The sequence below is a fragment of the Crocodylus siamensis genome, chromosome 7 (assembly GCF_052110815.1).
Source record: "Crocodylus siamensis isolate JL-2025a chromosome 7, ASM5211081v1, whole genome shotgun sequence".
NCBI lineage: Eukaryota > Metazoa > Chordata > Crocodylia > Crocodylidae > Crocodylus > Crocodylus siamensis.
In genome coordinates this window covers 10273547-10299218 of record NC_143401.1, presented here as the reverse complement: position 1 = coordinate 10299218, position 25672 = coordinate 10273547, and the positions used below count along the sequence as shown (strand labels likewise).

At 40.4% G+C, this 25672-nt stretch overlaps 1 protein-coding gene across 20 annotated transcripts in view; it reads right to left on the bottom strand.

The window, feature by feature from the left end:
• The window catches only part of EPB41 (erythrocyte membrane protein band 4.1), a 150290-nt gene that overhangs the window by 59810 nt on the left and 64808 nt on the right, over nt 1-25672 (bottom strand). For 19 of the 20 annotated variants that reach the window (XM_090058821.1, XM_090058822.1, XM_090058823.1 and 16 more), the window contains exons 2-5: nt 11931-12405; nt 9795-10025; nt 4829-4933; nt 448-490 (exon numbers count right to left, since the gene is read on the bottom strand). In XM_090058821.1, the coding sequence (XP_089914947.1) occupies nt 448-490; nt 4829-4933; nt 9795-10025; nt 11931-12398 (847 nt within the window). In that variant the 5' untranslated portion in view covers nt 12399-12405. The remainder of the gene's footprint in view (nt 1-447; nt 491-4828; nt 4934-9794; nt 10026-11930; nt 12406-25672) is intronic. The other variant, XM_090058833.1, reaches the window with a different exon arrangement.

Sequence of the window (25672 nt, the reverse complement as noted above, 5' to 3'; positions counted from 1 at the left end):
TATTCTGACCCCACTGAAGTCACTTGCAGTATTTCTGGACACCAGAGTTGTCCAGAAGTATTCAGAGAAGTTTACTACAGCATGCAACTTTATTTGCCCCTTCCCCATGTCCCCTATTATCTTTAATTAGTTCCCCCTCCCTCTCATAATGTCAGATTAAAGATCCATTTATTTCTGGATTACAGTGTCATGGTCTAGTATTTGTCTGCCTACTGGACATGATCCTTCATTGTGAAAAAATGCCACTGTTGTTCTTAAGAGCCGCAAATCATTAAGTGTAAACTACAAGAAAGTATGTGCTGTCTGAACTGGTGCTGGTCCCTGCCAAATATTCTTACGTGAACTCTAGCTAGTCCTCAGGGGTTCTCTAGATTATGTGCCAAGTCTATAAATATCTACAGTGGGAAGGAAAACAATGCAGAAAAAAAATTAACTCAATCCACTTACCATGCACCTGTTTTTTTATCTCCTTGGCAGGATCCAGCCATGTCTGTAAGAACAGAAAAGCATATATATTCAGATTGACACATATTATATGAACACCACAGCATTTAGATAAAAAGCATCTGCCAATATGAATGGAGCTGGCTGTTGCAATGCATGCACATACCATATAACTAACACAATTCATACAAGCTCGATATCCTCCATTTTTTCAGCATACTCACGCCAGCCTACTGGCTCAAATTCATGTTTGATGTTATAATCCCACCATTTTCTACAATTGCTTCAGAGTGGAAAGGATGGAATGAAGGGCAGTAGCAGAATTCATATCCACAATTTTTGTCCCAGTAGGACAAACTAGTGCATATACACTGCATACAAGATGAATTGAGATTGAAAGGGCAATAAAACTAGTGTACCCAAAGCTCCATTCATTTCAATTCTTACTATGGTCTTGAACAAGAAAACAATATTTTCCAAGGGAAGCGCTCTCTCTGTGGACCTAGAGGTGCAGAACACTGCAATTTTCACCATTATGAAGATACGCTCTGATGCAGTCATGAAGTATAATTTTCTGACATATCACTCACTGGACTCCTTATGAAAATCTGATTACAGCATAAAAAGTGTAGGGCCAACTCATAGAAGGGAAAAGCATTGGTAAAATGTTCAAAAAGTAGTGGTTGAAGTTTTCAAGTACTGTAAGAGATTACACATATATTAAGAAAAAAATTTCAGTTTCTCTAGTTGCCTGAAATTAGTATGCTTTTTGGGAAGAGGGGTTAGGGAAGGGGAAAAACTGCTGCTGTCAGTCCTACCAATGCCTGATCATAACCCTTTCAGCACCTCAATCCTGAATTCCTCTTTAACAGAAGCCCTCAACTTTTGCCATGATGTATGGAGGCAATGCAATGTTTATCGTTTTCCTCTAGGGGCTAGAATGAGACTACCACCACATTCATTTTCATGTGAACTAAGCAGGATTTGAAAGCCTAGGTCTTCTGAGGTGAAAGACTAGTATGCTTAACCTGCTGAGCCTTCTGAGCTCATCTTAACCTAAAGGGTTTTTAGCTTCATAAATTACTGGTACAACTGTAGTTAGGTTTAAATTAAATGTGTTAAATAAGCACTCTGTCCCTTCCAACTTGTAAAAGTAAAGCTGACATGCATGCAGAAGGGTGCATAAGCCAGATATACTGTGTAGTAAACGGAGCAGCTTTTTATCTAAGTGCTGATGCTACCAATGTTCAGTTACCCCAGGGAGAAAAGGGCCAGTTAGGTCGACCCAAACACAGCCCCCGTGCAGTCATGCATTCATGGAATGCATCCTGTCTGCCTAATCCAACAGACAATGAAGAGTTCAGTAATTAATGATACTTTTATCCAATGCTGTGTCATGAATCAGTAGAAAACAATTCTCTCTTTCAGAGTAGTATAAACTCTAGTGCACACTCCTTCAGTGCTTAACAGTCACTCTATTCACTTTTACCATCTGATTTTCCAGTGTGGGAAAATGCTCTTCCTTGGGGGCATGGTTGGTTTATTTCCAAAGTAAAAAGGTAGGAATATCCAGGTATAATATTTTGCCTACGTTTATTTTACACACACACATACGCACTTCCAGCCCTTGCCATAATTTTGAAGGAGGTTCAGAAGTTGACTTGGTGGGGCCTTGAATTAAGAACACTTTCAGCTGATAAACCAAAACAATGAAGTGGCAGCTTTTTTTCCCCCCTCAAAGAGTACTGTAAGGCAAGGAAGGAATTTTATGCTTGGCAGTTTTCTTTCCAGTAAGACAAAGCTTATACAAGGCAATCTTCTAATAAAGCAAATGGGGGTTGCGAACAGGAACAGATTATTTCAGACAAGGATTAAAACTTCAGCAGCTGTTTAACTATGTCAATCTTTGTTTTAAGTGACAATAAATGTCTGTGACTCAGAAGTTTGCTACTCAGGGTGTTTCCTTGGCTCACTGTAATCATTAAGAAATTAAAACCTCAACCTCACATTTTGACTTCAAATGGAAAAAACAAGCATATGCATAATTTTGCTTTTTTACTGAAGGCAGTGAAATTGGTATTCCTCCAGTTTTCCTGTCCCAAACCTCAGAAAGCCTCCTCAACTCAAGTGACAGATACAAAAAGACACTCTATCTGTCAGTTCTTGAGAGTAACAAGGTTAGATAATTGCCAGATATGTGTTTCTCCAACACAAAAATGCAATAGTGAAAAGTCTTGGCATGAACAGCTTGATGTTTTTGTCCTGGAGATCTCTTATGAAATTCTTTGCATACAGTAGATTTCACTTAACAAATATGGAATGAAACAGCTCATACTGCATAACTGGAAGAAAAAAAATCACACTGCAAATACAAGGAAGTACATCAAAACCAATGAAGACCAAGCCCAGGCATCAGCTGATATGAACAACTATACTTCATTACCCATAAGAAAATTTACAAATATTATGTTCTAATGATTTAGCTACTTCTTCCCACCATAATAACCCTTCTCATCATAAGCAACTGCATTATATGTAACAAACAGGTAGTCAGAATATTAAGTTACAATAGGTCTTGGGTTCAATGCTGAAGTCAGCCACTGATCTGAATTCAACATATCTGGGGACTGAGTTCTTGCCTGAATAAAGTTGCAGTTAACATTTCTGTCAGGCACTCTGGGTTATTAAAAAGATACACAGGATGTTAAAGTGCCAATAGGAAAATTACACTGCATAAGTTTCAGTATCAAAAACGTCTTTTCTACTCAGCAAACACACTAAAAGCAACATATTTCTTAAAATTACACACTTCTGGTATTTTCTATCCCTTCTGTCAAAGACAAGCTGCAGCCTGAAACATTAATCCCAAATTACCTCTTACCAGACCTTACAAAAAGGCTGAAGAAATTTCTGCAACTCTGCTATGATATGTTTTCCCATTCTGAAAAGTTCTCAAAAAAGAGCAACACTTTCCACACTTTGAATCAAGTAACTGTCTGTTTTCATCCATACATATTTTTCATGTCTGGTTTCTGCAGAAATTAGGTATATCCTACAGTCTAATGATACCTCTACACATTTCCTAAACTCTTTCCCCTCACTGATGCACACAGCAGGTGTGGAATTTACATATGCAACTCGACAGGGGGTTTCTTCTGTGGTGAATGTACAAAGAAATTAAGTCTTGAACCACTTACAGGTCTTCCTTTTTGTCTTCCCCATACAGCTGAAGCAGCTAGCATGGTGCAGCAAAACAGCAGGGCTCAGGGAATAAGTTGTTGCCATTCATATACTAATTGACTAGTTCATTTAGACATACATTAGAAGAATATCCATGATGCTAGACAAGGAGATTGCCCAGGCAGAATAAAATAAAACAAGCCTGAGATTAAACCCATATCACAGTTATGGCAGTGACAGAAGCATCAGTTATGGGGGGAAAAAAATGCTAAAAACAGAGGCATCTTTGGAGAAAGAAGAACCCATTCTACATATTCTTGACTTGTAAACGCACAGTCAAATCCTATAGGCTTATTTATCTGTAAAATACAACCAATTTTTACTGCTTGTTGTTGCTCGGCATACCGTCCTCAATAAATACATGGAACTCACTCATCAGGGAGAAATTTTCCCCCAAATCCTTCAGGGTTCATGGCCTGCTTCCATAGCTTAGATTTTTACACCCTTGCTTTATCCATTACATTCACCATAACACATTTGTTGGGGGGTTTTTTGATGGAAAGAAAAACTTGTTTTCCCTGGTACTCGTGAACAGCTGGGACTCTTAAGTCCTCTGTTGTAGCTTTACAAGTCAACAACAGTATTTTTATTAAGGACCAGAATATAAGCTATTTCTGCATGTGGTTTCATTAAAATACATTTTACCCCAAGTTTGCTTTGCTTCCACCACTAGCAAACCACACATTGTACTATTTTATAGAAGATAATTCTGTTTTACTCCCAATCATTACCCCTTAAAATGCAGTTTGTCAGCACTTCGAGAGAAAAAAAAATCAAATTATAGATAAATTATTTTTATTTTAGAAGCATTAAACTCATTTGGTCCCTTGAGCTGGGTTGAGATGACAGAGCACCTTGCAGGCCAGATCCAGACCCATCTCCAGTGGCAAGGTAAGTGGCAGCAGGGCTGACACAGCCATCACTGGCCTACCACCCTGAAATGCATCCCCAGTGGGACCAGGAATTAAGCCACAGGCCCATTCCTGAAGTCTCAGCCCCTCCAAAAACCCCATAGGCTGGATGACATGGCCATAGATGCAACAGCCCCAATTTAGAACATTTATACATTTTCTTGACAAGTTGTTCAAATCAGGACAAAGTTAATCATTGGTTGTGGCTTGTAATTCAACAAGCATTTGCTTACCTTGGCAGTCGGAGAGTCCCATATGGCGAGTCCAAAGTAGTCTTCTTCCAAAAGATTGAGGTGTTCACATACTTTTCTTAGCAGATCCTGTCCCTTGGCATGTTTCTGCAGACGACCAAAAGATTCCATATTATGCACCATCTTAAGCCTTTCCCCTGCCACCCCACAGAAGTCAGAGAACTCCTGAACATATTTCTGAGCATTAAAATAGCTCCAAAACTCCAATTCATACCACCTCAGCAATTTATGGCTGAGGTATTTCTTTTGGGCCAGTAGAATCAGATTCTAACAATGCAAAGCATGGCTGGTATGAAAAAAGAAAGTATTTAGAATAAAAGAAGATAATGCCAAACCTTTTACTCACTGTCCTAAAGGTCACTTCATCTGTGCCTCACCCTACTATCTGAAAAATGGTTATGCAGAGCATTGTGTAGCTAAAGGTTTTTTTGAAAAAATGCTGCAAGAAAATGCTCTCACTTCAGTGATAGGTGCCAGTATAAAAATGCTAAAACAAATAGATATTCATTAAGTGATGACCAGATAGATTTCTGTTTTATCTGAACTTTTTATTCTGACACGCTTGTTTTTTCAGAGGCAGTATGCTCTGCTGGTTTGAGCAAAGGAGTATGACCTCTGGGTTCCAAAACTATTTGCAATTGCTGGGATGGACAAGGCACAACGCCCATGTCTGAGAACTCCTTTATAAAAAGGAGACTATTCATCTGTTTAGAATTAATTCTAGAAGTGAAGTATTACATAAATGTAATGTTCCACGGAGGTTTTCTACTTAAGGCTTTCAGCATAACAGCATTTTCAGCATGAGGACATGCAGAGTACAGGTTGCACTCTTAAAATATTGTAATTATTTGACTATTTAAAACTACTTTCAATGGTACAATATGTTCATGCAGCAAAAATGAATGAAAATTGTGAGACTGAGAAAAATGCATATGGATTAGACCTAACTACTAAATTCCAGCGAATAGTCTACAGAAATAATGGACAGCTAGATAATTTGAACCTCGGATATTTTGAGACGGAAACAGACTGGCAGAGAGGGAACAGCTGTTCAAGCTGTAAAAGGATTTACAGCTCCAGGGGTAGAGCCGTTACTTGGCAAATCACAGGAGCAGCAAACATTTTTCAGACTTCAGCTTCATGATTGTAGCAGCCTTGCCTGAAAAATTCCTACTTTGCTCTTGGGATCAAACACTATTGCTAAAATTTTGCTCCCTCTATACCCCAATAGCTACTATTCACCTCACTCTTTTCTGGTCTATGAAAGCATTTGGCCAACACTCCTTCAGATATTCTGCAGAAACAAAAAAAATGGACAAACTTTGTCTGCATAGGAATAAGAGTCCTGTTATAGTACAGTACAAAGGAAACCTGTCCAGAGCATAAAACTATTACCAGAAACATCTCAGTCTGGTGGAGGCTCTGATGAAAAGGAAAGATTTTTAGGAACTGAAAAAATCTACGCCCCCACTAAGGCAAAACAAATTTGCTGATGAAAGCTTTCTGCCTTTTTTCTTTTTATTTAGTCCTGCCCATTGTTTTTTGTTAAGTATTATTACTGAGTGCTCATATGTACTGGTGATCAAAGAAACATCCCTCCTTCAAAATTAATGCCAGTGAGCCCTTGAGAGTATATAGCTTACTTGAAAAAATATACTGCTCAGGTTATTTTTTAAAGAATTGGAACTAAAACAGTTGAAAAATAGAGAGATGTTGGAGGGAATCAAAATTCTACTTTCTGACCAACAGTTTGGAAAGAAGTGTTGGAGAAGTTTATTCTTCCTGAAGGCATTTTGCACTGATTTACTCAGCCACACCTTCGCAACTCTTGGAAATTACAGGCCAGTTAGTCTTACCTCAATCCCGGGTAAGCTCTTTGAAAAAATTATCCTGGCACACATCCAGGAGGGCCTTGCGGGGGAATGCATGCTCAGGGGCAACCAACATGGGTTCATCAGTGGCAGGTCTTGTCAGACCAACCTGGTGGCCTTTTACGATCAGGTCACCAAATCATTAGACGCAGGGGTTGCTGTGGATGTAGTCTTTCTGGACTTCCGGAAGGCTTTCAACACTGTCTCTCACCCTGTCCTCATCAAAAAGCTGGGAGACTGTGGTGTCGATGCCCACACGGTCAAATGGGTCGCCAACTGGTTGGAGGGCCGCACCCAGAGGGTGGTAGTGGATGGGTTCTTCTCGACCTGGAAGGACGTGGGCAGTGGGGTTCCGCAGGGCTCGGTCCTCGGGCCCGCACTGTTCAACATCTTCATCAGTGACTTGGATGACGGGGGTAGAAAGCACCCTGTTCAAGTTTGCTGATGACACTAAGATGTGGGGGGATGTGGGTGCACTAGAAGGGTGCAATAGGCTACAAGCTGACCTTGACAGGTTGCAACGGTGGGCGGATGAGAATAGGATGGGGTTTAACACTGATAAGTGCAAGGTGTTGCACATGGGGAGGAAGAACCGGCACCACACTTACAGGTTGGGGAACTCCCCTCTTGCCAGCACGGAGACGGAAAAGGATCTTGGAGTCGTCATTGACTCCACGATGAACATGGGCCGGCAGTGTGGGGAGGCAGTCAAGAAGGCCAACCGTACCCTGTCATGCATCCACAGATGCATCTCGAGCAGGTCCAGGGAGGTGATCCTCCCCCTCTATGCGGCACTGGTCAGGCCGCAGCTGGAGTACTGCGTCCAGTTCTGGGCGCCACACTTCAAGAGGGACGTGGATGACATAGAAAGAGTTCAGAGGAGGGCCACTCGTATGATCAGGGGTCAGCAGGGCAGGCCTTATGAGGAGAGGCTATGGGACCTGAACCTCTTTAGCCTCCACAAGAGAAGGTTAAGGGGGGACCTTGTGGCCTGCTACAAACTGGTCAGGGGGGATCAGCAGGTATTGGGGGAGTCCCTGTTCCCCCGTGCGCTGCCAGGAGTGACCAGGAATAACGGTCACAAGCTGGCGGAGGGTAAGTTTAGATTAGATATTAGGAGGCGCTACTTCACAGTCAGGGCGGCTAGGGCCTGGAACCGGCTTCCAGGGGAAGTGGTGCAGGCTCCTAGCCTGGGGATTTTTAAAAGGAAGTTAGATGAGCACCTTGCCGGGGTCATCTGACCCCGGGGCTCTTTCCTGCCAAGGCAGGGGGTCAGACTAGATGATCTACCTAGGTCCCTTCCGACTCTAGCTACTATGAAACTATGAAACTCTTCCCCATATAAATTTTAACTGGTTTCTCACAAACTGGTGAGATTATGTTGGAGGTAAAGACAATGGGGGTAGTTGCATCAATATATGTTTACACAGAAGAGAGTGTTATACAATCTGATCTTTAACTTTACCATAATTTTCTGAGCCATATAGTGGAATAGATTTACCTTGTTACCCAGGGTGAGATTATAGCAGCTGTCATACTGCCTCATGCTATCATCAACCGATCATACAAGTTAAGGAGGAGGCAGAAATCACAAGGAAATATAATTTTTTTTAAAAACAACCAACCAAGCACAGCTCCAGGCAGTGGTATATGAAACGTAAAAATAACACGCTGTCCAGGGCAGCAGTACTGAACCCACTGCTCATCCACAATGCTTGAAGTTTCTTTCCTATGGATGTCATCTTTATAACCAAGGTCTTTATAGGTTGTGCTCATTTAAAACCCCCACCTTTATGACCCACACATACCCTAAAAACTGATGATCCAGTGCTAAAATTTAAGTAGCCAATTCTATGCAAAACCAACAGCATCAGTATTACAAACACTGATACAGTGGATCTATTTGCACATCCAAGGAACTGCTTTGCACAAAAAACCCCAGGACTCAAACAGACCACAAATGGGCATCTGTAATTCTGTAATCTTAACTTAACTAGCAGATTCAGATTTTAACACATTCATGAAATCTCAAGTGCTAAAGATCTGATTCTTTAACATTTGGGCCAAATATTCAGAGACTGAGGTAGAGATCTCTGATAAATGTTTTACTCCTGTCACAGTGGGTCAGCTGATGAAATAGTATATAATAAAAATAATGTAAAACCAAAAATATTCAGACAGCATTACAGAACGACTGGAGTTGCTGTGATGTGGATTCTAAATTCTATTGCTGTTTAGTGCAAACATATTCAACAATATGCAAAACATTGTCATTTTGCTATGATTTTTTTTTTTTTTTTATGTGAAAACACAAAATGCCTTGTGGGCCATCAATTCTGTTAGTGGGTATTTAAGAACAGCCCACTCCTTCATGAGGGCTAAGTCAAGAGCATGTGTGGACTGCCAGCAATACTACTGTAACCATTCAGTAAGAATTCCTATAAACATTGATGTGAGAATAAATAAATGAAAGAGTTATGCCTAGTAAGCATCTCAGCTAAGTCTTTCAAGATCTGATGTGTATAAACAGGAGGAATTTGATTAAAAGAAAAGGACCACAAACAATATTTTGGCAAAAGTTCATGTGGAAGCAATCTAAATTTTTTCTGTGATGAGCTTTGCTGAAATTGTTCTCTGGTTATTAGTCAGCAGCAATGTAATCTTATATTTCTAAGCTATTCTGAGCTGAGAGAAAAGCTTGCCAAAGCACATAAAACCAGCTGACAATACACATTGTTTGACCAAAAGCCAGAAAATATTTAGACATATAGTTGAACCTTAGTAGGATATCAAAATCTAACTGTAGTCTGAAACATCAAGAGCTGGGGGGGAGGAGGGGTGAGACACTGATGATAATGTGTTTTTTTAAATGCCTTCAACTAGCCAAGCACTTTTTTCTTTTTTTGTAATTTCCAAAGTGTCAGACCATTTTTTGTACCTTGTAAATAAGTATTATAGTATGATTCTTCTCCAACAAAGTTTTGCCGTTCACTTCACTGACATGCTATTAGACCCTTATTTATGTGCAACTTGCAGCTTCTCCCATCTGTATATTCTGAAAGAACAAAAACACTTACATCCATAGTACACTCAAAAATGGTGTCATCCAGCAAAGTAACTTTGCAGTGCATGTTTCTGTGTCTTTTCACTGTTCTCTGGGTGGCCTTTAAGTCTTTGTCTGCCTTTGTCTCCGGGTTCTCTCTTTTCACCTCTGCCCTGGAACACTCTTCCTGCACACTGCCGTCTTCCTTAATCTCAAGGTCTTTGATGTCTGGGTCCTGATCTTCTTTTCTGTCCTCCTGAGCAGGCTGAAACCCCACAATACACGCAAATCTATTACTTAAATGTTTCAAGCAAGTAGTGTCATACAAACAGCATATTGATTGAACAGATGTAACTTTAGGTAATTAAAATCCACCAGAGATCAAACTGGCTCAGTTCTCAGGAGTTCAGACCACCAGTGCTTTTCTCTAAGCCTGTAACCTGCTCTCTCTAATCTATACTTTTTTCCTTGAATTATATTTCTGCCCCTGCTAGTTGAAAATAACTGAAATGTAAATCAATGTAGTACCATCTCCCTGAGCAAAGTACCTGAAACAATAGCTCTGACACAAGCTGAATAAAGAAGAGTTCAACTGGGTGTTAGTTCTGAAATCTAATGATACACTAATAGTTACTGTGATTGACTGAAATTATCAAAGCATAAAAGAAAAGAGGATTGATTAAACTGTGCAGGTCTTCATAATCCGTTAGTGGCATCTCATTTAAGATGTGTCAGATTCTTCCCCTACCTGAAACTGAATCTTGCAGGCAAGGCAGCCGGCAAATTAGCTTACTCACGTATTAAAATAACAGACTGTCACACTTGCATGAAAACAGTGCACGCTTTAGTATTTATGTACACAGAATATTCTCACAGAAGTGGGACAGAATTCTTGGGGTTGGCAATAATTTAACCTTTGAGCTCGTATTTCTCTAAAATTCAATCAAAAGACATGGGCTGTAGACTTCATATTTACCTCACTGACATGCAACACTAGTGTCACGCAGTGTGAACAAGTGCTTAAGCCAGTGGTGTGAAACCTAAGGGTTTCTTTACAAGACACAGGGCAGGGCTGGGCTAAAATACCTGAGCCAGCTCGGAGCAAAAAATGAGCCTGAGCTAATGTAGTGTTCCACTAAGCTAATGATCCCTGTTTCTCAATGGAGCTAATTAACCTGCACCAACATGGCTATACTATCTCTGGCACCTAAGCTAGCCCATCCTTACATAACAATGTATTGTGCCAGATAGACAAAACTAAAGAGAGCTGAATTCCATCCCAGGCTCTACCACTTGCCTACTATGTGGCTTCCCCTCAAAGACAGAAAGAAAGAAAAAAGAAAGTAGTAATTGGCCATCAATTTTTAGGTGTCCAACTAGAAGCACCCTTTGCCTGACCTGTGCATTTCAAACCCAAGATCCAAACCATATGGCTACTTTTGATTGTCTATTATATCCTTTGCTTCAGTTTTTCATCTCTAAGGTAGAAATTATATCAACCTTTTTAAAGTTTTGTGATCTAGCCTTAAAAACTAAATCAGAGTTTCTGGAAACTAGGTCTCTAATTTTCTTACAATCCTTTAAAAATCCCAGTCTACCCACACGTAGTGCTCAGTGTTAGTATCTGTGGGGCCCCAGAAAAACAGGGTGTAACCTCAACTGAGGACTCTGAGGTCCTAAACTTTCACTAGGGGCTTACATGCACTTAATGGCCATGTCCCCACGAGCAGAGGTGTACGGTTGCCATGGGGAAAAAAGCAGCAGCACAAATCTGTAACAGGCTAGGACCACCTGTGCTGGCCCCAGTGGCCTTACCTGGGGTCCCGGCAGCCTCCCTAAAAGCAGTGGTGATCCACATGCCTGGAGCCTGGCTGGCAGCTGGACTGTGGCTCTAGGCAGCCAGGCTCCAGTTTCAGGCAGCACACATTGCTACCACATATGCCACCCTGCTTTTTTATGGCGTGGGGTTTTTTTTGACACCAGGATTTCCTGGTGTCAAACAAAACCTACTGTTCTGCAAATTACCGGTGCAGCAAATGCCTTCTTTATCTGCGTCTAAACTTTACTTAACTTGACAAATAATCTTAGGTACAATCTGTCTCTCTAGTAAACCAAGTAAAATGAATCTATAACACCTGTTATTTACCCATTTTTTCTTTTGTTTTCTTACCTGTGTCTCTGCACTGCTGAGTGAATGAAGATCTAAAGATGGATCAGTCTTCAGTTCAGGCTCTGGTGCAGCTATTGGAGCCTTCAACAGAATCTCTTCATCAGGGCTGGCTCCTAAGTCTATCTCTTTCTGGCCTCCTTCACCTGGTTCCTTTGGAGTTTCAGCTTCTTTGTCGTCTTCAGAGACTTGAGACTTGGGTCTTTTGAGAAACGATGAAAATAGGCGCGACAGGCCCCGACCGTCAGAAGTGCGGCGCTCTTTCTTGCTCTGGTCCTCGTGTGTGGGGGTATCACCGTTGGAGGCCTTCTGCTTCTGCCCAGGCTGATTTTGTCCCTCAGATGCCTGTTGGGGAGCCTCTTCCTCTGAAGAAAACTCTTGCTTACGAGTTTCAGCAGCTATGTCTTCCTCCTTTGGCTGTTGTTCCTTAGGCTGTTCGGGCTCAGCCACTAAGCTCTTCTCTGTTGTCATGATGAAGCTATAAAAAGAGAGTTTAAAAAAGGTGAAAAACTTCTCTCAGGGTTCACATATGCATTAAGCCATTGCATGGCAAAGAGCAAACACTAAGAACCATTTATGTACAGCCACTCTTCTCAGGACTGCTGCGTCTCAAATACAAAAAAATTTGCCACTGACCATTCAATGCTTAATCTTTCCAAAAGAAGCACCTTGATCTCTGCCTGCTCACACATCTTTTATATCAGGCATTATACAAACCCAAACAAGTTTCAGATGTGTTAACAGCTCTTGCATAAAAGGTCACTTCCTTCCCATGCATTTCTTAGAATTCATGGAGATCATTGCAGCCCTCTTGCTTAATCAAAAATGCTAACCAAGGAGCGCTACTGCCAAAACATGACAAGAGTGGAAGACTTAAAGATGCAAAAGCAAGTAACAAGGTCAGGGAGGTAGGAACTTCCTCTGACATGTCTAAGTTTAGGTCAGTTTTTACTTTCTAACAGAACTTTTTGCTTCTACATTTTTGTGGAAAGTAGGGAGGGGAGAACAGGCATGTCATTAAGTCAACTTCTCAGTGACATTCTGCACAAAAAATTCTGGAGCAGCCACATACTCCCTTACTGAAATATTACAGTATTCTTTTTTATTGGTAATAGGAAGTTTCAAAAGCAAAATCCCAAATATGCATTTTGTATTATCAATAAGACTCTTCAAGGAGATAAAACAAAACAAACCAACCCCCCTCCCCCCGCAAAAAACAAAACAACCTTAGAGCAATTTTATAGCCTACCCACAGTAAGTGTCCCTGCAACAGACCAGAGAACTTAATGGTAAATTAAAAAGTGAAAATACACAAATGCAGTAAAATAATCCTCTTTATCTCCTTTACCATGATAGACTGCTGCACTATTCAGAATTGCTCAGAATAGTATTTACTGAGGTCCAGGTAAAAGATGTATTATTTTAATTATATATGCCTTTAAGCAGTTAAGTAAACCTACTGGGCTGTGGAATTCAGCGTACACAAGTTGAGACTTGCACTGGATGGTAAAAACATCACAATTTAAAATTAAAATAGTTTCTGAATAAAATTTATTCTTCTAATGAAGTTTTTTTTAAGTGCATTTTGCTCATCTGATGCACTGTTTACTTCAACTTTAACCTAGCCATTGATGCAAAAACGATGCAAATCACATGAGAAGACTATCTATTCAAAGGGTCTGAGATAATCATGCTTTAGAGGGGATAGAACTAATCTTGGAGAGTTGCATCACATGTTTCTATAGTAACAAGTTATCACTGCTTACATAGGGACCACAAGCTGAAAGCTGTTTCAAGCCAAACTGGCCCAAGCCTTGTCGAAACATTTATTCAGCTTCTCTCTTAGAATCAAGAAACAGACAGGGTGTTGGCTCCCCCATTACGCCATTTAACGGAACCAGAATTTGCCCCCAGTCCTTAATTTTTAAGTCATTTTCTACCTAGAACTAGCTGCCAAAGTAATCAAAATGTTTCAGAAGAAAAGCATAAGAATGCGATTCACCTATTACAAAAGAGTTGTCCTAAAAATGTTGTTAATTCTGTAATGTATGCACCAACTGTTCTAAACACCCAAGGTGCAGAATTTGCTACATATTCCAAGTCTCCCAGACAAGTTATGTTGATTCTCCAACATAAAACTCAGTACTGGGATTTCCAGAGTTCTCTCTCTACAGGAATGTGCTGCTCATGACGACTGCCTTGCTAAACACAGTGGATGGAGAAGTCCTCTACTGGCACTAAGTGTGGGGTTGCCATGGGAAATCCAGGACACTGCTGCCCTCCTCACTCCCCGCCAAGGTCAGAGGCACTGCTGCAGGCAGAGGAAGAAGTGAAGACGAGCACCGTGGCACCTGTTCCACCTCCCCACCAGACTGCATCCCATGCCCCTGCAATTCTGGGACTTCGATTTTAATTTTCACCAACTGGTTGGGACCTGCCTTTGAAATCTGGCATTGTCCCAGCCAAACTGGGGACATATGGTTACCCTAACGGATATAATTCTAATACACAGCACTTCAGTCACTCCAAGTCAGGGTTCTCCCTAAGGGAATGAGTTAGGTCACTCTTCACAGTACTCTGTTACAAGGTTAAGGTTGCCAACAGGTCCATTACGCTAAGGGATTTTGAAATGCAAAGTGGTCTAGCAACAGCTAAAATCAAGACTCTATGAAGATACTATTTCTGCTCATTTCCTATTGGCCACTGAACTACCATGAGGTGGAATAACATTTCATTCATGACTCACCTGGGAAGAATTTGAACTAGTAACTTCTCAGTGAAAGATTATCCTATGCCCAATCTCTGGAGTCCTAACTTGGTACCCTGTGGATATCTCTACCTTAGCTCACCATTTCCAATTGATGGGCCAACACTTCCAACCTACCAATGGTCAAATAAATGTCACCTTAAAATTAACCGCTCAGAAGACAACATAATATTAAAATATTTAATGTATTTTAACTCATTTGACATGAATCAATTGCGGACTTTCTCGTTCCCAGCAGCACACAACTCAGCTATCCACGGACCACCAGAAAGCATCTGGGGACCACAGTTTGAGACCCACTGCCCTAAGTTATGCAGTCCATACACAGCATTTCTAGTTTGTTTTGTAGTAGGCGCTAGAAATCAGACTAGTTACCACACTTATCCAGACATAGTGGTATTAATATCAATCAAAAAAAGAAAGAAAATATCCCAACAAAAAGCAAACTAAAAAAGTCTTCACCCATCTTTTCAGACAGGCTTTGAAAAATCATGCATGCCTGGACCCTTTGTTGCATTAGTTTCACAAAGGCTTCAAAGGAGGAAACAAAAGAGTTAAACATAAGAGTGAGATAAGGATAAAACAACAATAGGTTTCTGTTTACTTGCATGAGCCCCTGCACCCTCCCACCACTTGGAAGGGACCTAAGCACATCCTTTCATCTTTAAAACTGTTTGTATTAGATTTCCATCTGCGCTGCTCTTCTCCTTGCCTGTTCACTACAACAGGGAAAACACAACAACCCACTGTTTTTAAGCCTGCAGTAAACTGTTTGAGTGAGAATTACATCAGGGAGATTCACATCTGACACTCAACTTCTACTGTGGATCCAATTCCCTCAGCTTACAGATGTGTCTTCACCACTGGCCAGCCTCAAAGTCAAGTTTGAGTTACTTCTGGCCTTCAAAATATTAGAAAAAGTGACCTAGTTACTTCTTTAACAGACTCTAAACTTGCACTGTTGTGGCCTAGCTCAGCCCCTCTACCATAGTTACTTAGTGAAGGCCCCTCTGGTATTGGAGATGGCGGACACCTACATTGTCTTGGCTCATTCGGCCACCTCGGCTCATAACAGTCACTCTCTGTAGCTCCGACGGTGCGCTGCCAAGCCTATTTCATCCTGCATGTGCAGGAAGCATGAAGCATAGCTGGCTAGAGGTGGTGTGTGTATTTGCTGGGGCTACTCAGGAGAGGGTATGTTATTGTTGCTACCTTATCATCATCAGGGGTGTTGAATTAGTGCATTTATTTTTTAGAACCCTGGCAAGGGTCCCCTTAGCGTATAACAGTCCCTCTGCAAGAAAGTTAATAAAAATTCAAATAAAATGTAGATAGTGCTATGCAGCTCTACCTTAAAGAGAGCTGCATGGTACTTTCTAAGCATCTGAAAATACAGCTCAGGGGATAAATGTTAATAATTTAAGTGGAGAGTTTCTATATTTGCTTAATGGAGACTTTTTTCCCTGCAAGACATTTGAGATTCATGCAGAAAATTACGGACAGTAAATTTCAGCAGCAGAAGCAACTAGTAGTTTTCTCCATTTCATACAGCTGGTTTCTTGCTGGAGAAAACAGCAATAGTTACTATGTCACTGGGTCTCACTTTGTGGTCTCTATGAGCAATCAATACAGGCAAAGTAGGACGTAAGAGAGGGGGAGACGCAAATAATCCTAAAAGGTGCAAGACATGATACACCTAGCTCTGCACTGGGACCTCAGCAGCTCCGCACACTCATTCCATTGCTTATTTTCTGTCATATCCAACAAGAGCCCTGCAAGTCTTATGAGTCTTGTCATACAAAATAAAAAGAAACCAATAATTAAAGCACTTGCAATCCACCTCTAAGTTCCTGAGCTGGATATGAGGACAGGAGTTCAGAAACAGGGAAGTGTTAACTAACTGAACAGTAATCTACCAAGCACAAAGAGTGTATCAGGAAAAAAAAAAAATGCACACTAAACTTCCACCAATGGTCAACTTGCTGGGACATCCCATGAAGGGATGGCACTTAATTACACCACTAAGTCAAATACAGGCATATTATAAAAACATTACTATTCAGTAAAAGAGAATTCCTTTGCTAGGCTGCTTTGTCATTACTCTGCATGGAACACATTCGGAAAAAACATATTTGAAACCCACGCTAAACAGACTAGACGACCTCCTGAGGTCCCTTCCAGCCCTACTTTCCTACCACATAAAGGTAAAACGTAAAACCAGGGCTCTTGAGGTTAAGGAGCTGCTAGGAGTGAAGTAAACAAGAGAAACTACAAATAGGCACTTCCTTTCCAAAGTCTCTGTTCTGTTTACTTGGTTAGATGTTAACAAAGGAACAATTCTTGTACAGTCATAGATCATGCTTTTTCCCTAGTACCAAAAGGTGGGTCTTGAACAAACATCTCCATGCATTTCCTTTGTCCCCTGGGATTTGTGTCATTCCATTTCTTCTCTCAGGCCAGCATACTTCATAGAGCCAGGAATGTGGAGATGGGTCTGTACAAATACTTCCTCTCACAGCCCCTCCCAATAAACATCTAGTGATCAGCAAAGCACCAAACAGCAACGTGCTGGGCATAGTCACGTACTTGCACAAGACCCTGATGTACTCTGGTCCACCATGCTTTTAGGGCTCACTGAATGCTCCCTCTGAAGTTTTACATTTAAAATTCATTTTCATGCTTTCACCTGAAAGCATATGTACTAAGGCTTTATCTTGTAAAATTAAAAAGCAGTAATAAAAAAAATAAAATCAAAAGATACCGCATTAATTCCACATGCATTTCCTAAGCCTTAACTATACAAAGCTGCTTGATAAACACCTAGTTTGTTATCCCCTGGAATCCCTGAGCATAGCTCACAGCAAGAGTTTCCTATGCAGGTAGCTTGTTAAATATTCAGAGAAGATACTGTTAATAGGAAACACGGTCAATTCTGAGATAAGACCCACATGTTGAAATGCAGACATAAGCTTCCTGTGCTACCCTCTCAAGAGACATCCTTAGATCCTGCAGACCACTTCCAAGTCATATTTAGGCACCTGCTGCACTGATGATGCACATCTGCAGCTCTGAAGACTTGAGGCCTTTTCAACATTTCAGTTCTGAAGAGCTACCTTCTATGAAGTGCAGGTTCTAATCATCCCACCCTCTGCACCAGGGGACTTAGCATCTTCCAGGACATAAAACAACAGTTATTGTCAGTATGCTCCATGAATCCTCTGATTCTCCGGCCGAGGCAAGAAACATAGGTATTGGTAGCGTTTGGGGTTTTTTCTTTTTATTACATATACCCAGTGGTATATTTTTGTTAATGATGTTATAATTAACAGGGTGTGTACACCTTGCAGATGGATCAAAAGATAGCAAGGTCTGCAATGATCCTCAGCTTCTCAGGCTGTTTGTTCTACAGTTGAGACGTTTCTTTGAGCCCTTACTACACCGCAGAAGTTTCCCCTTGTGTGCAAATAAGCTTTGTCCTTGGGATGGAAAGTTACACTGTTTGATGAGCAGAGCTGTCAATCATGAGGCTCATTCCAGAGTCTTAGATGATATTTTGGATCAACTGGATACAGTGACTGGAATATAAGATTCAATTCTACAGGAATTTAGCACAGGAGGAGAAGATTGCTTTTATGTGCTCCTAGTAAACTGCCCTATTCTATGCTAGACAGGGTTTCAAAGGGCTTTATGCCCAGATATATATACAACGTAAGAATCAAGTGAAATCATTTGCAGTTAAGATGCTGTAAGAAGTATTCACAACAAAAATGCACTATTCTCCCTACCAGCTTTCAATAATATGGTTTTTAAGATATCAAAAACTGAAATTGTAAAACTGATCTTGAAATATTTGAATTGCCAGCAGGAAGAGACTGCTGGTAATTCAAATCACTAAGGCATAAAAACACTAGTAACAGGCTATGGACAGTATTTTGGAAGCTTATGGATGGGTATGTCAAGGTTAGACAGCCAGTAAGCACAACAGGCAAAGAAACTGAAGAGCAACAAAAAAACTTTAAGCAGCAAACTGCCTTTTTTAGGTCAGCACAAATCAATGCAATGATACTTAACCTTCAAGGGGATTTCAGAGAAACTCTATTGTTCTTTTTTCCTTCTTCCCACTAGTACACTTCCACTACTCTTGCGTTAATGAAGAGGAAAAAACTATTATCGTGCATTAGATGAGTCACAGATGCTTCCAAAATGCTTTAATGCCACCTTTACTGAACTCAATCTTTCCTCTGAACACTTAGGACCTCCAAATCCTGACCTACAATTTGATATATTTCAGTTAGGCCATCACCAATGGGCTACTTCATGCTTGCAAAATAGACAGATTTAGGATAATTTAACCTAATCTTAACTAGCATTTTATTTGTGAGATTTTTCTTTTTGAAGCCAAACTGCTCTTCTAACATTTTATAAGTTTTTCTGCTGCTTATATATAATATTGATGCCTTGCCCTTCTCACAAATTTACTTCAGAATATCCAACAGAAAGAAATAAGGGAGAATAAGACCCAATTTCAGTTCTGACCCACTGCCCACGCTTCTGAGGGCATAACTGATGTCGTTTTCCAGAAAATAGTGGGCCCCAAAGAAAAATGTTTATTTCAAATTACTTAAAGGCATTTTCAAGTTTTAAGAGCTCCTGTGTCATTTTGTAAATCCACAGTAAAAGGAAAAATTGGATTTGGAATAAAGGCAAAATATACTTGATAAATCAGCTGAATCTTCGCTGAATACGCTTGGAAGAGATCTCTATTTTTTCACGTGCCCTTCCACTCTTCTTTCAAGAAAAGCATCACTCACCTCCCTGCCTCCACTGTTTCCCTACTCATCTTTCAATGGGTGCATGTGTGTGCGCACACACGGCGGCACTTTGTGTTCATTTGTAGGGCGAGTCCCACTTGCATACTCAACCATACACATGCACCCCCCTCGCATTACCATACACGCAGGCCCCCACACCCACAACTCCACACACACCCCAACCACCCAGCCCGCCAGAAACACCATACCCACCAGCACCCCACATGTCCATACACACACCTACATGCTAACTCACCCCACACCCACACCTATCTACCCTATATAGACGTACCCAAACTCTCCCCCACACCCCACATATGCACACACTTGCAACAAACCTAAACCCACCTCCTATAACCCCCACCCCCCAAAATATACAAGCGTAAGACTTCATTTTAAGCTATTCTATACAGTCACCTCTATGTACACTAGCCAAAGACATGTAAACCAGGACAAAAATATTTGTTGAAATCAAATTAATGGATGTTTTAGATGTTCACTTTTTAGAATATAATTTGGTATTTTTCTGGTTCTGAGATGGCAAAACCCCTTGCTGAAAGGAGTACTTCCAGGGGCAAAAGGTCAGGGGTTAGGAGGCAGGACTTCCAGTCACAAGACAGTAACCAGGGGTGGGGCACCTGTCAAAGGGTGGGGCTACCCATGTGGCCCTTGACAGCTTGCCAAAACTTGGTAAGCAGTCCTCCGCCCAAAATAATTGCTCACCCCTGGGCTATGCTTATGGAGGGAAAGGAGACATTTCAGTCAAGGACACTGGTGCAAATCCCCAATGCAACACTGACCTGGGAGCTTTTAATGTCATTACAAAAAGTGCAGACGCGCCTTTGGGTTTTGGAGTCTCAGATGCTACTTCTCCCAGGGCATTCATGCTAAACTGCTGTAACTTAGAATGATCTAACTGGAAAAGCTGGAAGGTCTGGCTGATCCTGGATATGCCCTTGCCAGGGCATCCAGATATTTCAAACCTTAGGTTGAGGGACACTAAGTCACTTCTTCATAGTTCATCCATCTGTTTTCATAAGATCTTCATTTGCAAGAAGATACAAATTTAAACTACTAATAAAAGATGTCACATCAAAGCCAAATATAGCTGAGGTCAATTGTCATAATGACTCAGAATAATGTTAGTAGCTCAGTATCTAGCTATCACAGTGCATCTCAAGGATTGAGAACTGCTTTAGTGTGCATTAGTTAACATTTACTCAGAAGCAAGCACACATTTATTATTCAGACAAGGTACCATTATTTATTCCTGCCATCAATGCTGAGCATCCAAATCATGTCAAAGTTTATGTTACAGAACTGACTGTTCAGCTTCAAGATTTTGGTCTCTTGAAATAAAAAAACAGAAGAATAAAAGGAACAATGAAAATTTGGTCTTTGACAAATAACTTCTATTAATATACAGAATTAATTGTGTAATTATATAGTACACAAGTTAGGCTATAGAAAATAAAATTATTCTTGCCACCATATACTGCTTTAGATCCCTTTTACCTAACAAAGCATGTACCCTTATGAAAAGGAAAAAAAACAAAAACCACACATTGCCGCAGCAATAGACCATGAAAATGATAAAACAAGGATTTTAATTAAAAGGACACATACTTTAGTTTTGTCCATGTTTAAAAAGCAAATAAGATAGTAACTTTTAAGCCTGTACTTGCATAAGGTCCTCTGACAAACTTCATGATTTTACAATGGTAATGTTTGGGTCGTGTTGCAGTGTGGAAGTGCAGGAAAAATGAGAGACCTGAGGAAGGGTATGCTGGTACCCGAAAGGTAATCTCTGTTTCTCCCAACTGTACAGTTGGTCCAGTAAAAGATAACTGCCCACAAAGAGTTATTGCCTGTCATTCTCCTATTTTAAAAAAAGAAAAAAAAATACACCCTTCTTTATTCTTCTAGACTCATTAAAGGACCACACAAGCCAGAAGGGGGGGAAAAAAAGGCCATATGGAAAGGTATTGTAAAAAGGGCAAACTAAACTGGAAGCAAGACGTCTCGGAATAAAAAACAGACAATCAGGTTGATTTCTATTTGAGCATCTTTTCACAGCAAACCTCAGATCTTACATCCAGACAAGCCCATTGTCCCACATAAAGTACCTGTGAAATGTACAAATTAACACTCTGCCTCAAAACAATTCCATCTAATTCCAGTAAATTGCCTATTAAGCCTAGTGTGTAAAATGTCCCCACTCTTGTTTTGATGCTCTGACTAATAAAACCTGTTGTCTGTTTAGTTTCAAGTATCTTCCAATTAAAGTAACTTTGGTTGCTGCTACTTATAACAATAATAGGTCAATTTTCATAAGGAACATTTGAAAATGGAAGATCTTTATTTAACGACAACCCAAGTACTCTAACAGAATTCTCTTTGGAAACTATGCATTGAGAGCTTCTTAGCAGGGCTCAAAAAATGATGTTCGAGAACATTATTTAAATAGTTTAGAAAGAAACCCAGTGCAACCTCTACAACCTCTAGCAATTCAGCAGCAGTCTCAGTCTCATTGTATAGCAGAATTGTTTCACTAGATGACAAATGGAATCAATAAATTCAGAGACTGCTGGATGTACAAAATATTTCCTTTAAATAGGTTCAAAAATAGTTAATAATTTAGAGTGAAAGTGCTCCACTGACAATGCTACGGGCATTTTTATAAGCAGTGTTAAATGTCCACACTGACAAATGATACTGATTAATTCTAAAGCTACTTCTGCATACATCACCTTCTACGTCAGCATGTCAAAGCTTCTGGTGACGAAGTGCATGGGGGAGGTTTTCTTTTAAACAGAAATACAAAGCGTGCTTGCTCATTTACCTGGACGAAATGTGGTTAGAGTCCCTACAAGTGGGAACGAAAATCCTAGGCAGAATGTATTTTAAATGTTATTTAGCTACTTGACAAATCGCTGTGTTTTGGGTCCTGAACAGACTAAGGGGGCAGTCAATCAAATAGTGACACTATGCTAGCAGAAGCAGAGATATCTTTCCACTGGAATTACTTTAAGATTTACGCTCAATAACAACAAAGAAGGAAAATAAAAACCCACCCAATATTACAACCCAGATGGTACATTGTCACTGCCTAGATTTAATTCTCACTAGACCAGGCCCAGTAATCTACTGTATGTCAGCAGCACCATGCCCCTCCTTCATCCTTTCGCCACAGTACAGCTTTTCTATTTAAATGAGGGAGAAAACAGTAGCTTACCATCTGCTGAAGCCAGATCATTTGTGTCAAATTGAAGGCTGGATTTATAAAATGATCCAACATTAAGAGGGCGGAAAGTTTTTAAATTTAGTGGTGTGCAAGTACTTGGAGGAAATTCTTCTCTGGAATGTCCCCCAGCAAAAGCTTTCCTGAAAATATTCTAAAGATTTAAAATACAACTTGGAATTATGCAACTGTTTAAGGGTCTTATTTATTGATACGGACTATATCAAAAGAAGGCTTACATTTCACCTGTGCCTGGTTGCCAGTAACTGCTCTAGTCTGTTATAACAAGCATAGCAAGACAACTATTTTCCTTAGCTTAAAATTGTAATTAATATGTTTTAAGAATATATGTCCACACAGATAGTTCCTTCTCTTATTCACTTAGTGACAGAATGCAATCCTGATGACTAGGCTTCTCTCCTTTTTGCCATTTCAGTACAGATATCAGGAAAAAAAATACATAATAAGCCTGTTAAATGCTTGATTAATAGCAGCAATGCTACAAAGAAGAGCAAGAGCAACTGGGAGCACAGCTCCTTTCCTGGTCACTGAAGCTCAGTCCTTCTATAAGTAGAGTTGATAATATACAGGACAATATTGATGAAGGGAGGAACTGGTAGAAATGCCCCACCCAGTACATGACTCCTTACATGTACAGTTCACAGATAGTGATGTCTAGTTCCTTTCGCAGGCCTGCCCCAGAGGTGAGTGGAAAGACTGATGTGCATTAAACAAAGAACATTCCAAAATCTGTGCAAAGGCCACAATTTCATCAAGGACTGTGGTAACGGAGCAGCTTTTCATTTATGTCATCACTAGAATCTCCCACTGGAATTTCAGCCAACTCCGGTGGGTGTAAAAGACTATCCAGAATGCTCATACGTGGTAGCCATGTCGGACTGTGACGGTAGGTCAAAAACAAAACCAAACCAAACCAAACCAAAATAAATAAATAAATAAATAAATAAACAAACAAACAAACAAATAAAAATCAAGATTTGCATTTTCTGCTGGTCATTACATCTTTCACTTGAGAAGCCGCTCCAGTTCTGTTTTTAATGCAATAAGGTGTAAATGATAAAGACTGGTCAAGTAAGTTACAGACTTCACACTCTGCCAGTACCCTTGCTTTTAAGGCAAAAAATTCTTATCATCAAGAGGCAAGTAGTAGACTGAAGCCAAGTAAACTAAAATAGATTTGCCATCAAGCTTTCATAAAATATTTTCTTCTGCGCACAGATGTGTTTACTCGCACTACGCCTCATTTACACTTGCTGTATAATGTAATAAGGGCTTGCTTTCCTTCCTTCTGGTTTTTCAGGCACCGAGTGAAACGGTTTTTCTTCTGTTATTTTCCCTTTGGTTGTTTTCCAAGGCAAAGCTGTAATTAGAATCCAAGAGGGACCTATGCACTCCTTTGATAAAGAGCAGCCTGCTAAATAATAGCATGTGTACACACAAACACACACAAGTGTGTGTATTACTAGAGCAATGAGAATGAGAAAAGATGTTTGAGGCTAAAGGCTTTCAAAAGCTTTGGTCGCCTACTGCTATTCTGTAGGAGATTCCAAATGGCTGCATTAAGCATGCCTGGCTACAGCTCGCTCTCACACTTGGACTGCTCCTTGCACTCATTACATTCTGCTTAAATGCCTACTCTGCAGTTACCTCCGTAATGAGATTGGTGTGTGTTCTCAGGTTTTCTTTATGAACCACCCTCACAGTCCCCACCAAAAAAAATTGTATAAGAAAGGAAAAACATCAGACTTGAAATCATTTTAAAAAAATTTTAAAAAAACAACTCACAAATGTCATTACCTGCAGTATAAGTAATACACAAGAGAATTATGATTTCTAAGAGCCCACAAAAATCCAAGCAATCCACACAAACCAGAATTTGGGATTTAAATTGCATACCAATCTCTTAAAGAGGGCTACAGTTCAGTTCTACTGCTTCAGTCAACTTACATTAAAAAAAAAAAAAAGAGAGAAAGAGACTGACCTGCAATCCCTTACTCAGAAGGATGCCTAGTGATTCTAGTTAAGTCTACTTGCAAGGATTCAAAGATTGAGCCTCAAATTATTAAGTAATAAATCAGAATTGAGATCTACTCTTAAAAAAATATTCAAGCAGATAATTCAACATATACTGATGCTACTCTCAACTGACTCCAAGAATCTCTTCCCTGATAAAAATAGGTCCCCCTTCCTTCTCCTTAATGCTGTTTAACATTTCAAGAGAGAGATCAGTTGAATGTAAATATTTCGTTCTCCCAGTTGACGGTTTGTAATAGGACACATTTCTAAGACAGAACCTGTCTAGATCTCAGTCTCTCAAGTACCTGAACACATTTGTTCAGATGTCAGTATTTTAGGGCGGATGGTAGGGGAGGAAGAGGAAGGAGAAAGAAGTGTGAAACAGTCATGAATTAACCAGGATCAGAACAATCCAGCAGCTAATTCAATTCCTTACAATCATAAGAAACCAAGCAAGGAAAGAAAGAAAAACCCAAAGCCTCAACAACCACTGCTTCTTTCTTATTTTACTACAGCACCACAACGTAGACAGCACTTTAGGTTTAAAAACCCCCACAAAAAAAAACCAAAAACCAGGAACTCCTCTGCTGAGTTCATCTAGTCCAGTACCTGATGATCACAGACTGCAACCAGCATTAGATGCTTTTTCAAGGCAAGGATGTCAAACTCACGTGGCTCCCTGGGCCAGATCCAGACTATGGGACTTCTTGGGGGGTCAGAACTGGACGCACCTCTGGTAGCAAAGCAAGTGTCAGGGAACCACAGGGATTAATGCAGCTACCACATGCCCAGCAACCACCGAAACGCATCCCTAATGGGGCTACATATCCCAGATCCGAGGCCCCACCCCCCAAATCCCAGCCCTTCCAGGAATCCCACAGATCACATC